The sequence below is a fragment of the Tupaia chinensis genome, unplaced genomic scaffold, assembly GCF_000334495.1.
Source record: "Tupaia chinensis unplaced genomic scaffold, TupChi_1.0 Scaffold139513_1, whole genome shotgun sequence".
NCBI lineage: Eukaryota > Metazoa > Chordata > Mammalia > Scandentia > Tupaiidae > Tupaia > Tupaia belangeri.
The window spans coordinates 185913-199321 of record NW_006199398.1 but is presented as its reverse complement, the minus strand read 5'-3'; the positions used below and the strand labels follow the sequence as shown (position 1 = coordinate 199321).

General features: G+C 45.1%; 1 protein-coding gene across 8 annotated transcripts in view; it reads left to right on the top strand.

Moving 5' to 3' along the window:
• The window catches only part of NLRP3 (NLR family pyrin domain containing 3), a 32219-nt gene extending 19267 nt beyond the window's left edge, over nt 1–12952 (top strand). For 3 of the 8 annotated variants that reach the window (XM_027765729.1, XM_027765725.1, XM_027765727.1), the window contains 3 exons: nt 5365–5535; nt 5891–6061; nt 12395–12952. In XM_027765729.1, coding sequence (XP_027621530.1) covers nt 5365–5535; nt 5891–6061; nt 12395–12494 — 442 coding nt within the window. In that variant the 3' untranslated portion in view covers nt 12495–12952. Of the gene's footprint in view, nt 1–5364; nt 5536–5890; nt 6062–12394 lie in introns of those variants that run through there. The other 5 variants (XM_006162028.3, XM_027765724.1, XM_027765726.1 and 2 more) reach the window with 4 other exon arrangements.
• The last annotated feature ends 457 nt before the right edge of the window (nt 12953–13409 follow it).

Here is a 13409-nt window from a genome sequence, read left to right as displayed (position 1 = left end):
TCTTCTGGGATTTTTTTTTTTTTTTTGAGAAGTTTTTGCTATAGGGCATGTGCACTCACCAGAAAGACAGAGAGAGACAGAACGCAAAAAATCAACCCCAGTGGGGGAAGGCCATGCCGCAATCCCTTCTCCACTCACCTTTCAGGGTCCTGGGTACACACACACATGCACCTGGCATGAATTTAAGCCTCTGGGTCCAGGACTCGATTCGTGGTCAACTACATGAGAGTCCAGCGACATAGCCATTATGCCATCTTCTGGTCCCTCTCCTGGGATTTTTGGGTATGCACATGCACATGCCCAATATGATTTTTCAAGCCACCAGGTCTGGGACTTGAACTGTGGTTGGCCATCTGGGAGTCTAACACTTTACTAACTATGCCACCTGCTGGCCCTGACCCTACATTTTTATAGGGGATGACAAGCAATAGATGGCAGGTGAACAAAGCAAAATCACAGTACGTAAGGGCTAGGATGATCCCTGCAGTAGCACTAGGCTTATTCTTTGCCCAGTTTGGCAAAAGCCTCTTGAGCAAATGGCCCTAGAACAGCACTGAAGGGCACGATTGGGGTGTGAGCTACGAAGGTCCAGGGAAGAGCATCCCTGGCAAAGCCCACAAAAGTGAGGAGGCCCAGCACACAGGCACATGCTCGGCCTCATAGTCCCAGTTCCAGACTTGCAGACCCTTCCCAGCCCTGTGTCAGCTACTACCTGTTTATCACCTCCTGAGGGCTGTCCCCTCTCATGTTCAGGGCACTATCAGTCTTCCCATCTAATTCTATGGCTGCCATTTCCTAGAGACTGCCCTGTCTACTCTTCTTGTAATCTGGGGATTTCACTGTTGGTTTTGTTTTCTATTTTTTAATTTAATGAATGAATTTATTTATTTTTTATTGTTTGGGGAGAGATTTTTTGCTATAGGATGCATACATTCACTGGAGAGGGAGGGAGGCAGGGAAGCAGGGAGGGAGGGAGGGAGGGAGGGAGGGAGGGAGAGAGAGAGAGAGAGAGAGAGAGAGAGAGAGAGAGAGAAAGTGAGAAATCCCCCATGGATGGCCACACCACAACCCCTTCTCTTCCATTCTCCTTTTGGGATTTTGGGCACGCATGTACATGTGCCTGGCATAATTTTCAAGTCATTGGGTCTGGGATTTGAACCACAGTTAGCCATGTGGGAGTCCAGCACGTTAACTACTATACCATCTGTTGGCCCCTTGGTTTTGTTTTCCACTAAATGTGCTTGCACTTCTTGGGATCTCTCAAATACCCCTCAGGCTTACCAACAACCCTGTTAACAGATGGCTTCTCCAAATAGATCACAAGTCCAGATATCGGTAGTGAACTTGTTATTACACCAAGCAGAAACAACATAAAACAGTATAAACATATAAAATAATATAGGTATATGATGTGAGAAGTAGATGCTCCACTGAGAGAGGCATTTACCACAGTCCCCCCAAATTTCAGACTCTTATACATGAACATCTTCCTCTCTATCTGTCCATCTATCCACCCACCTATCTATCATTTTTTTCTTTTTTCTTATTTATTTACATTTAATCATATCTTTGCAAGGTACAACATTTCTTTTTCCAGCACAAATACCATGCATGTCAGTCAAGACAAAGATATTATATATACATTATCATCAGCAAATAGCTTCTCATTTTTTGTCAATTAAGCATACTTTTACTTGTTTTTTTTCCTTCCCCTTTCTCCTCACCTTCCCTTTCATACTAAACTTTTTTTCCCACATTTTATTGATTCACAAAGATCTTGAGCTAAATATATGGACAAAGCTAGAATATAGCAACAAGTGTACTGTAATTTTCTACTGTAACATTTTTTTTCTCTCTCCATTCCCCCTTTTACTAAAGAGAGGTATAAACTAACTTATTTGCAAAAGAAATTAGGTTAATCTCAATTTGGTCTGTTATTTGCAGAACGCCCCATAAGAATTCAATTTCTGATGCAAGGCAACAGATACTATTGTATTATTGAACTTATGCAAACAACCATTCTCCAACAAAATAAGAATGCTCACAAATATTTTCCAATTGCAAAGGTGTGAGGAAGAGAGAAAAGTTCTTCAATTAAGAAAAAAATTGCTTAACAAATTGCTGAACCTATCAACAACTCAAAAGAAAACCAAAATCCTTAAATCTGGAAGACAAATCAAAGAGGAAAATCAGTAATGTTTTAGATGAGAGTCATAGAATTCTGTTTCACCAATCCAGTCTTATGTAACCCCTCTTCTGTTGAATTTGTAGTGTTACTGTCATCTAATCTGTCCACTTAAATCCTGGAAGTTAACATTCAACATTATTATTGATATTTCTGTATTTGTCCCTACATTAAGATGGCCTTTTCCTTGGTCACTTTTTGTTCTCTTATTTCTGTGTGATTTTAGTTTTCCTGGTATAGCACTCCCTTGAGAACTTCTTTAAGAACTGGTCTGGTGTTGGTAAATTTCTTCAGGTTTTGCTTATCTGAGAATGTTTTGGGCTTTTCTTCCTATATGAAGGATAATCTTGCCGGACATAGTATTTTTGGTTTAAATGGTTTTTCCTTTAACATTTTGAATATATTTTCCCATTCTTTCCTTGCTTGCATCATTTCTGATGTAAGGTCCATTGTTAGCCTGATGGGATATCCTTTGTAAGTAACTTGATGTTTCTCTCTTGTCAATTTTAGTATCTTGTCTCTGTCTGTGGTTTTGGTCAATCTGGCTATGATGTGCCTTGGAGAAGATCTTCTTGGATTGATTCTATGTGGGGCCCTTTGTATTTCTTGGGTCTGGATATTTGAGTGCCTCTCTAGGTTTGGAAAGTTTTCTTTCAGGATTTCATGGATTAGATTATCATTGCCCTGATTAGTTTCTTCACCTTCTGGGATACCCATTATCCAGATGTTAAGGCATCTAATAGTATCTAGTATTACTTGTAAAGTATTTTCATTTTTGGGGTTATTTTCTCAGTCTTTTTGGTGAGTTTTTCTAGGTCAGAGGTTCTGTCTTCTACAACTGAGATTCAATCTTCTATATAATCTAATCTGCTTTTAATACTTTCTTTTTTTTTCTTTTTTCTTTTTTTTGGAGAGGTTTTCACTATAGGGCGCGTGCGCTTGCCAGACAAACAGAGAGAGACATAGAGACAGAAAGCGAGAAATCACCCCCCCAGGGGGGATGGTCACGCCGCAATCCCTTCTCCTCCATTCTCCTCTCGGGATCTTGGGCACACACGCACACGTGCCCGGCGTGAGTTTTAAGCCACCGGGTCAGGGAAGCGAACCACGGTCGACTACGTGGGAGTCCAGCGATATAGCCATTACGCTAACTGCTGGTTCCCGCTTTTAATACTTTCAAGGGAGGTTTTGATTTCCTGTATTACAGCCTTCATCTCTATCCATCCTAATAGTCTCTCTGTGTTAATTTGCTACAACTAAGTACCACAGAGATAGTGACTTAAATAGAAGAAATGTATTCTCTTCATTTCTGGAGGTTGAAGTGTCAGCAGCTGGGCTTCTCCTGAGCCGTGGGAAGAGTCTGTGTGCTGTCCCCAGCATCTGCATTATGTTGTCAATCTTCTGCACTGTGAGACTTGCAGGTGTGGCACCTTAGTCATTGCCTTCATCTCTGTGTGGCCTCTCCCTGTGACTACCTTTGTCCCAAGTTCCCCGTCACTCACTAAATGATGAACTTTTGGATAAGTTTATATCTTTTACCACTAGAAATAACTCTGCAAAGGCATATTTATATACAGAATCTGATGTACCTGTAGATACCTATGAGAGGAATTGATGCCATCAGAACTTTTAAGCATATTATATTTTGTTAGGTAGAGTTGAATTTTCTTTACTTAGACTTTTGGCTCTTTGTATATCTTGTGTCCCCTCCTTGGGCCCACCCCAGAGTTACACAAGTGCCACACACTGGGCATGTGCAGATTGGGTTCCGCTGTGGTAACCCCTGCCACCCTGTCTCTGACCCACTGTCACTCATGCCTTCCTGCCTTTCAGACAGCAGGACGTTCCAGAGGCTGCCGGCAGGTAAGCAGAGGGCAGTCCTGAGCTCTCTTCCTGTCGGCTCTGTACACCGGCCATTTCTTCCCCCATAATGCCAGAGGGAACTTTGTAAAACACAGATTTGAGTCTTTGTTCAAAAACATTCCCAAGTTCTCTGAAGCAGAGTGAAGCTGGCATGTCTCTGTCATGCCCGGCTACCTCCAACCTGGCCTTCTCTCACCCCACATCTTCCATTCCATTTAGAGTTAGTTTTTATTTCCAAGAGCCTGACTGGCTCATTTATTCTTCCTCACTCCTGCACGCTCCTTTCCTTTCCCTGCAGGGTTTCCCTCACTCTCCCACTTTCCACTGTCCATCTAGGAAGCTTCTATTCTTTAAGTAATTGTCCTGTTCTTCATTTTTTTCTAATTGAAAAGTGATAAAGATGATGCAGCATCTGGTTTGCAATCATTCAGTGAGGCCACAGAGGACTGCAGTCTTTCCTGCCAGCTCTGACACTGGCAGGTCACACCTTGCAGGAAGGGATGCAGCCACAGGACATGCCCACAAGGCAAGGCTCTGCTGAATGCTGAGTGTGCGTGCCTGTCTATGCACTGTATGCCGCCCCAGCAGTGTCTATAGGAGTGGCACAGTATCTATTTCAGAGTCCTTCAAGCTCTTGTGGGGTGTTGAATGTGTTCAACTTGATCCAAGAATAGAATATAAAAAATTCTAATTCCACTGAATTTAATGCAAACTCATATGCTGTGAGACACCCTTTGTTGAGCAGAAGAAAGAGAGAGAGGGGCAAGAGGAATGGAGAGGACACGGACCAGGAGATGAAAGCTGAATTCAGGGTCCCTTTTCCACCAAAATCCTGCTCTCTGATTTAGAGAGAAACACGCGATTTCATGAGCCTTCGATTTCTAATCTGTAAAAAGTACTTACAGTTAAAGATGCATTGCCACCTCACCTGGCTGATGTAAGAACCAAAGACATTTCTCTGCAGTGTTGAGACACTGCTAGTCAGAGACAACAGGGGTGCTTCTCTGGGAAAAGGGGAGGCTGAGGATCTCCATGGTCAGTGGAAATGTGTGTAAGAAAAAGGGCGACGGAGTCAGACCTGGTCACTTTGCTTTTCTCTTTCTGTCGCACTGGCCAAGCAAAGTGCAGCTGAGAGGTTATATGTCACTCCTGTGAGACTCAGGGAAGGGCGCTGTGTCATCTGAGAGCATGCTCACATGGGGTCCCGACGTTCACCTGGTAGGTCCAGTTGCTCAGACAGGACGAGGGCCCGTGCTGAAGCAGCTCGCGGTATTCAGGGGAAGCTGGGTATTGATTGCTTTCCGTTTCTTCCACAGGCTGGTGAATTCTGGCCTCACAGCAGCTTGCTGTTCAGCTCTGTCATTGGCTCTCAGTGCTAATCAGAATCTTACACACCTTTACTTAAGAGGCAATGCTCTTGGAGATGTGGGGGCCAAACGCCTCTGTGAGGGTCTCTCGCACCCCAACTGCAAGCTCCAGTTGTTAGAGTAAGTCCCTTGGGTTATTGTGGAGATGGGACCACGTGGGCTGCCAGTAGAGGGAATGTGGGGAAGAACTGCAGGGGTTGGTTTGTGGCACCTGCATTATATGGAAATTTGAGGGAATAAACAAACTTTGGGAGAAATAAACTCATAAACCACTGTTACTAATTTGATCTTCACAATACAGAGACTTAAAGAAAATATTCCCATCTAAAAAAGATAAATAACTATTGGCATATAGAGTTCTTTCAAGCTAGTTAATGTGCTTCTTTATCTGAAACAAGGCAGGCTAAGATCTGGGGGCCTGTGAGTATGGCTAAGAGGACATTTTCCTTTCAATCAAATCACCCATTTCTTGCAGATTAGACAGTTGCAACCTCACGTCACGCTCCTGCTGGTACCTTTGCACACTTTTAACTTCCACTCAGAGCCTGCGCAAGCTGAGCCTGGGGAACAACGACTTGGGCGACCTGGGCGTCATGATGCTATGTGAAGTTCTGAAGCATGGGGACTGCCTCCTCCAAAGCCTGCAGTAAGTGTCCTCTGCAAGGTTCCTGTTCTGGGATTCTGAGTTCTAAGGAAAAGTCAATCAATTGCCAAAGTCTAAGATGGTTCTGGCTTCACTGGCACTCTCAGGGATAGGTGGGTGGCCCATTGTTGCAGTGTTGTTTAACAGGCTATTAGGGTTAGGGCCACAGGTGGTATGGGGATAAGGCAGCTGGATCCCACATGGTTTGAATCATAGATCTGGTGGCTTGAAATACATGCCAGGCATGTGTGTGTGCATGCCCAAAGCTCTAAGAGGAGAATCGAGGAGAAGGGATTGCAGCATGGCCAACCCTCTGGGGGGTCATTTCTCTCTCTCTCTCTCTCCCTAGCAAGCGCATGTGTCCTAGAGAACCAAAGGTTACTAGGGCTGAAAACCGCATGCTCAGCACAGCCCAGATGTTTAGAATAACCGAGGTTCGGTTGGGTGTGAAGACTTTCCGTCTGTATTCCTGAAAGAATCAGTTCCCAATGAGGTTGTCAAGTAGGGTCACACCTGTATTCATAGACTGTACTTCGAAGGGCTTGGCCATGCATCCTGGTTGCAGATCAGAGTCTTTAGATAGGGAGATGTTAGTCTTGTTTCTCAGGATTTCTAAATGCAAAAGGGTGCTCCCGAAACATTGATTGAAAATTTCTTAAAATTCAGTGGTGCAGTGGGGATGCTGGCTCTGTTCTGTGTCCAGCATACCACTCAGCCCTCCATTACCTCTCCAGCAAAAGCTTCCCTGAGTGTCTCAAGACTTCTATCAGCCACAGTGTCACACTTCTCACTTAAGACGTTTTCATTGCTGGCTTTAGGATCAAGCCCTCCGGGTCTTCTGCTTCATCAGCTCTTTCTTTCCTTTTTTCTTAGTTCAATGTTAATTGCATGCTGCATTTTAGTAAGAACAACATACAGTCTGTCTGTGGCCCCAGTCAGATGCCCAGTGGTACAAATTAGCTTCTAGTTACACACACCGAACCATGGAGGCTAAGCAAGCAAAGGGAAGGAGTGGAGGGAAGGGGATCCAGGGAAGTAGAAGAAACGAAGACTTGAACACGTGTGCAGCTTTTCCATACCATCTCTAACACTAACATGCTGCAGAGGGAGAGTGAAAGGAGGCAGAAGCGAGCAGTCACAGATCATTAGACTTTAGGTCCATGCTTTTCAGCAGAATTTACCATTACCGTTACAGTTTGAAAGACAAAACAAACAAAACCAACAACCAGCAAAACCCTTACAATGAACTCCCCAGACAACCTTTAACCACCTCAAGCCTACCACCCGATTCGTTTTAAACATCGGTATAAAATTCCGTGTAAATAGTTAGAAAAGAAAAAGTGACCCTGCACGGGCTCTCGCGGCGCGACAGCCTCTCTTCATCCTCCAGAAGTATGATGGCCTCAGACGTGATGGGCTCCACTTCCGGTGGGCTCTGGCCACAGCTGGCATGGAGACAGCTCGGCAGTGCTTCGGTGACTCGGGGTAGCCCTGCGAGGCCTCACTGAGCCTGACCGCGGGGACCAGTAAGATCACAGAGATGCACTCTTGCCTTTAGGGACTTTTGGGAACTGTTTGAAAAATAAGAAAAACAACAAGGAAGGGACCTAAGTTCTGAGACCAAATGCGAAGGTGTTATTTGGTGGTCCTCAAGGGGTGGGACAGGAGTGGGGTGGTCTGTCTGGTGACTTTATTTTCTGCAGGTCCTTGTCTTCACGCTCTGCAGTGCCCTTGCTCCTCTCTTCACCTGCTGTTGATCCCCCGTAGCACTCCCTCTGAGGTCCGCGGCCAGCAAAACCCTTACAATGAACTCCCCAGACAACCTTTAACCACCTCAAGCCTACCACCCGATTCGTTTTAAACATCGGTATAAAATTCCGTGTAAATAGTTAGAAAAGAAAAAGTGACCCTGCACGGGCTCTCGCGGCGCGACAGCCTCTCTTCATCCTCCAGAAGTATGATGGCCTCAGACGTGATGGGCTCCACTTCCGGTGGGCTCTGGCCACAGCTGGCATGGAGACAGCTCGGCAGTGCTTCGGTGACTCGGGGTAGCCCTGCGAGGCCTCACTGAGCCTGACCGCGGGGACCAGTAAGATCACAGAGATGCACTCTTGCCTTTAGGGACTTTTGGGAACTGTTTGAAAAATAAGAAAAACAACAAGGAAGGGACCTAAGTTCTGAGACCAAATGCGAAGGTGTTATTTGGTGGTCCTCAAGGGGTGGGACAGGAGTGGGGTGGTCTGTCTGGTGACTTTATTTTCTGCAGGTCCTTGTCTTCACGCTCTGCAGTGCCCTTGCTCCTCTCTTCGCCTGCTGTTGATCCCCCGTAGCACTCCCTCTGAGGTCCGCGGCGCTGACCCCCACCCCCCCACCCCTGACACACACACACACCCGTAGCACTGAATGACAAGGGCAGAGTCTTAGCCTTTCTCACTCAGGTATCCAGCTTTGCAATTGCATCATTGAAAGCTGCTTTTGCTGCCTTGCAGACAGGCAGGTAGATCTTCATAGCAGAACAGAGACAAATTGAGAGAAGACCTAAGCAATGGGGTGCATTGGAGGAAGCTGTGTCATTGTGTTGTCACTAAGAGCTGTATAAACTGCTGGTTTGTTCTCCAAGGCCTCCTTCCTGTCATTTCATGAAGCAAATTCAGACATTAATTTGTGGTAGTCCCTATTTACTTATTTACTTTTGCCAGAGGGTGTGTGCGCTTGCTAGAGACAGAGAGATCACCCTATGGGGTGCTGCAATCTCCTCTCCTCTATTCTTCTTTTGGGATTTGGGGATGCACTCACACATGCCACGTGTGTTCCCAAAGCCACCGGGTCTAGGACTTGAACTGCCATTTGGCCATGTGAGATCCAGTCCCCTTATCCTCTACACCAACAGCTGGCTTCCCTTTTATCTTACAATGGAAAATCTTGGACTTGCCAGTGTTAGCGACATGGGGCATTGTCCAGAATGCCAGCCAGTGTTAGTGATGGGCGTGGGGCGTTGTCCAGAATTTCACAACAGACTAACTTCAGCTCTATCTCAGACCTTGCTGGTGTCCCTGAATCTCTGTCTGTCTTCTCCTCCTTGGTGTCTTCTTCCTGTTTAGTTCTCTGACTACCCCGGGGCTCTCCTGGCTCTGGTCACTTGTTTATGTGTGCCACATGAAGTGGGGGGGCTCCTTCTTCACCAGTCAACTCCACATCCACCCCTTACCTTCCCTCCTCGCTTCACCGTTTCTTCAATCGCTTGGCCTGCTCCACCTGGGACACCAGACTCCAGTCCCCACAGCACTGTGCTTCCGGATGGTGTTCCCACCTCTCAGCATCTCATCTGACCTCTGGACAGTGAGAGTGTTACCAGCTCTTTCTGCTCAGCCTCCTCTGTTGACTTTTTATCACCTGACTCTTGCGTGTTAGATCCTCAGAGCTTGGTCACTGGGCTTATTCTTCTCCACACTTCCTCCCTCCTTCAAACTGCTAGGCTTCTGGCTCTACCAAGTATGTGCCCCAAATTATGTTCCATGAAGTCGACGTCAGAACGCTTGTCTGGCTGTCCCACTGGAGTTTTTGTTTGTTTTTTAGAGAGATTTTTGCTGTAGGGTGTGTGCACTCACCAGAGAGACAGAAAGCGAGAAATCATGCCTTGGGGAGATGGCCACACAACAATCCCTTCTCCAGTATCCTCTCAGGATTTTGGGCACGCACGCATACATGCCTAGCGTGAGTTTAAAGCCACTAGGTCTAGGACTGAAATTGTGGTCAACCGCGTGGGAGTCCAGTGACAACCATTATGCCATCTGCCAATCCCAGTCCCACTGGAATTTAATGAGCATTCCAAACTCCAAGTGTCCACATCTAAACCCATGTAATTCCCCTCTGTCTGAAGCCTGCTTCTTCCTCATCTGTCCATGCCAATTTGGTCCTAATTACTCAGGCCAGAAGAGTCCTGGTGCATCTCTATGTCTCTTCCCTCTTCCACCGACATCTGTCTATCAGTACGTCCTGTGAGCGCTACCTTGCCCTGTCTCCATCCCTGACCACTCCCTGCTGACTCCAGGCCCCAACTCTGGCTCTGGGCACCGTTGTCTCTTGTCCAGATGTGCATGGAGGTGTTCTGAAGGGCTGTTCTGTCTTCACTCTGAACACAGCAGACAAAGGGTGCTGCTGAATTCAGCATGATCCAGCCACCGCACTTTGCCAGTGTCCTCCGGTGCTTTTCTCACCACGCTTTTAGTCTGAGCTGCAAACTCATGGCAGGTCTGAGGCCACAAGGAACCTGGCCCTGCTGAGCCTGCATTTCCACCTCCTGCTGAGTCTTGCTTGCTCTGCTCTGGCACAGTGGTCTCTTTGCTGTTTTATAAAAATGCTGTTATCTCTGCAGGTTGGCAGTTGCTGTTCCCTCTGCCAGGAACTCTCTTCCCTTCAGTATTCATGTGCTCCATGATGAGGGCCTCTCTTTCAAGGGCCCTGGTCCTGTCGGGAGAGCCTGTGCTCATAACATCATCTTACTCTACCTCCTGAAGGTCCGATCTCCAAATGCCATCGCTTCAGGGGTTAGGACTTCAATAAATGAATTTTGAGGAAAAACACTCAGCCCAAAAGATCAAATTAAGATCTAATTAATCAAATTAAGATCGTTAGAAATGATGCAGGGGAGACCAGCAGTTAGTATAAAGGCTATGTCGCTGGACTCCCACATAGTTGACCGCGGTTCGAGTCTCAGACCCGGTGGCTTAAACTCACGTCGGGCATGTGTGCATGCATGCCCAAGATCCTGAGAGGAGAATGGAGGAGAAGGGATTGTGGTGTGACCATCTCCCCTGGGGGGTGATTTCTTGCTTTCTATCTCCCTGTCTCTGTCTGTCTGGTGAGCGCATGAACCCTATAGCAAGCAAGCAAACAAACAAACAAACAAACAAAAATACAAACTCTCCAAAAAACAAACAAACAAAAGAAATGATGATTACTTAGTTATATTGTAAGAAAAACTAATAAAATGAGGAAGAATTTATATCAAAAAAGATTTGAGGGAACCAGCAGTTAGCGTAATGGCTATGTCGCTGGATTCCCACGTAGTCGACCGCGGTTCGCTTCCCGGACCTGGTGGCTTAAAACTCACGCCAGGCGCGTGTGCGTGCGTGCCCAAGATCCCGAGAGGAGAATGGAGGAGAAGGGATTGCGGCATGACCATCCCCCCTGAGGGGTGATTTCTCGCTTTCTGTCTCTATGTGTCTCTCTGTCTGTCTGGCGAGCGCACGTGCCCTATAGCACAAACCTCTAAAAAAAAAAAAAAAAGATTTGAAAAGCATATCAAGCAAATACAATGTGCAGACTTTATATGACTCCTGATTAATTGAACATAATGTAAAAAAAATCTGTAAGACGTTAGAGTAAATGTAAACACTTATTGAATATATAATAATATTAAGAATTATTGTAATTCGTGGTGTGATAGTGACATTATATTAATGTTTTAAAATACTGTTTTATTCAATGAGATATTTATTCACACATGGAAGTACTTGCAGAAGTATGAAATACTGGTTTTATTCACACACGGAAGTACTTGCAGAAGTATGAAATACTGGTTTTATTCACACACGGAAGTACTTGCAGAAGTATGAAATACTGGTTTTACTCACACACGGAAGTACTTGCAGAAGTATGAAATACTGGTTTTACTCACACACGGAAGTACTTGCAGAAGTATGAAATACTGGTTTTACTCACACACGGAAGTACTTGCAGAAGTATGAAATACTGGTTTTACTCACACACGGAAGTACTTGCAGAAGTATGAAATACTGGTTTTATTCACACACGGAAGTACTTGCAGAAGTATGAAATACTGGTTTATAGTCATCATTCATTTCCCCCAGTATGTCGGAACGTGATGGCATTTGCAGATAAGACGTTTTTTCACTCTGTCTTTTTCCTTCCATAGTTCGTTTATTATACATTCAACCACTGTACATCATTACAGCTTGCAGAATGAGTTTTCTCAGCATGAATACACTGCCTAGAAACACGGTGTTTAAAAGAATCCATTGGTGGGAGAAGTGAGGGGCAGACGAGACGAGGTTGGCCAGGAGCTCTTTTCATTTTTGAGGCTGGGAATGGTCACATGGAGAGTCATTATCCTGGTCTCCCCATTTTTATGCATAGTTAAAATTGTTCAAACTCTAAGGTTGGAAATAAAACATAAGCCACATTGGACACGAAGCTCAGCATTTCTACACTTAGAGATGTTTGAGGTAAGAGAAATGAGGAGATGAGATTTTCAAAGCCAAAAGCTGAGTTTTCTGAAGAGTATAACCCGAGGCCCTCTATTTGCTTTGACAGGTTGTGTGAAATGTACTTCAATTATGAGACAAAACGCGCACTGGAAGCCCTTCAAGAAGAAAGGCCTGAGTTGACCCTCATCTTTGAACCTTCTTGGTAGGGATGGAAACGGCAGTGCTGACATCAGTGTCCCTCGGCCCTGACATCCAGGCATGCATGGGAAGAGGAAGTGCTTCTTTATCCAGAGTCGAGGTTCCATGCTTCAGGTCATCTGGTCCCGAGTCAGGCAGTGAGAGCTGGTGGTCCCTTCAGGGTGAAGACCCCAAGACACCATGATACTGATCCCCTCACACCACTTCAGTCAGAGGGTGTCCCTCTTGGTGACCTCGTGTAATTAACTCATCCAGTAAATTCTTCTGTCTTTTCCCTTCTTACTCTAACTTTATCTTTTCCCTTCTTTGCTCTCTTTACTTCTATTTGTGTTACTCTTGCTATCTTTCTATTAACTGACTGTAATATAGAACTAGTTCACAAGACATAATGTAATTTTGTGGCAGCTAATTATTTATTTTTATTTTTGTAACACTTGTATTTTCTAATAAAATTATTTAATAAAAAAGAGGTGTTATGTTAAAAATGCAGCTTGCCTTCCATTGATAACAACTTTTCCTGGATTTACTCCATCTGAGGGACAGTTAATCTACTGTGCTTCACACAGAATGCAATCGTGAGTAAATATTCCTTTATTACTTTACTACATATGGATAATTCTTGAGATTGCTCAGGATGGAAACCGTTCTTCCTCTGACAGCCATCAGGCCCTCCACTACTGAGGTGTTGATATGAGAGTGTGAATCAATCCTCTTGTTTTTTAGATAGGCTGACTTAAACATGGTCTGACTAGCCTAATAGAGGAAATAGTAGGGATTTATGTTCTGGCGCAAGCTCTTTGCCTGTCCGTTGAGTAGCACTCGTGACTGCCTCCCTGACACTCAGGCTTTGACAGTCTGCCTAAATAATGTGATTGAAAAAGTGTCGAACTTCATCGAAAAGGACATTTCAAAAAGGAGTTTTC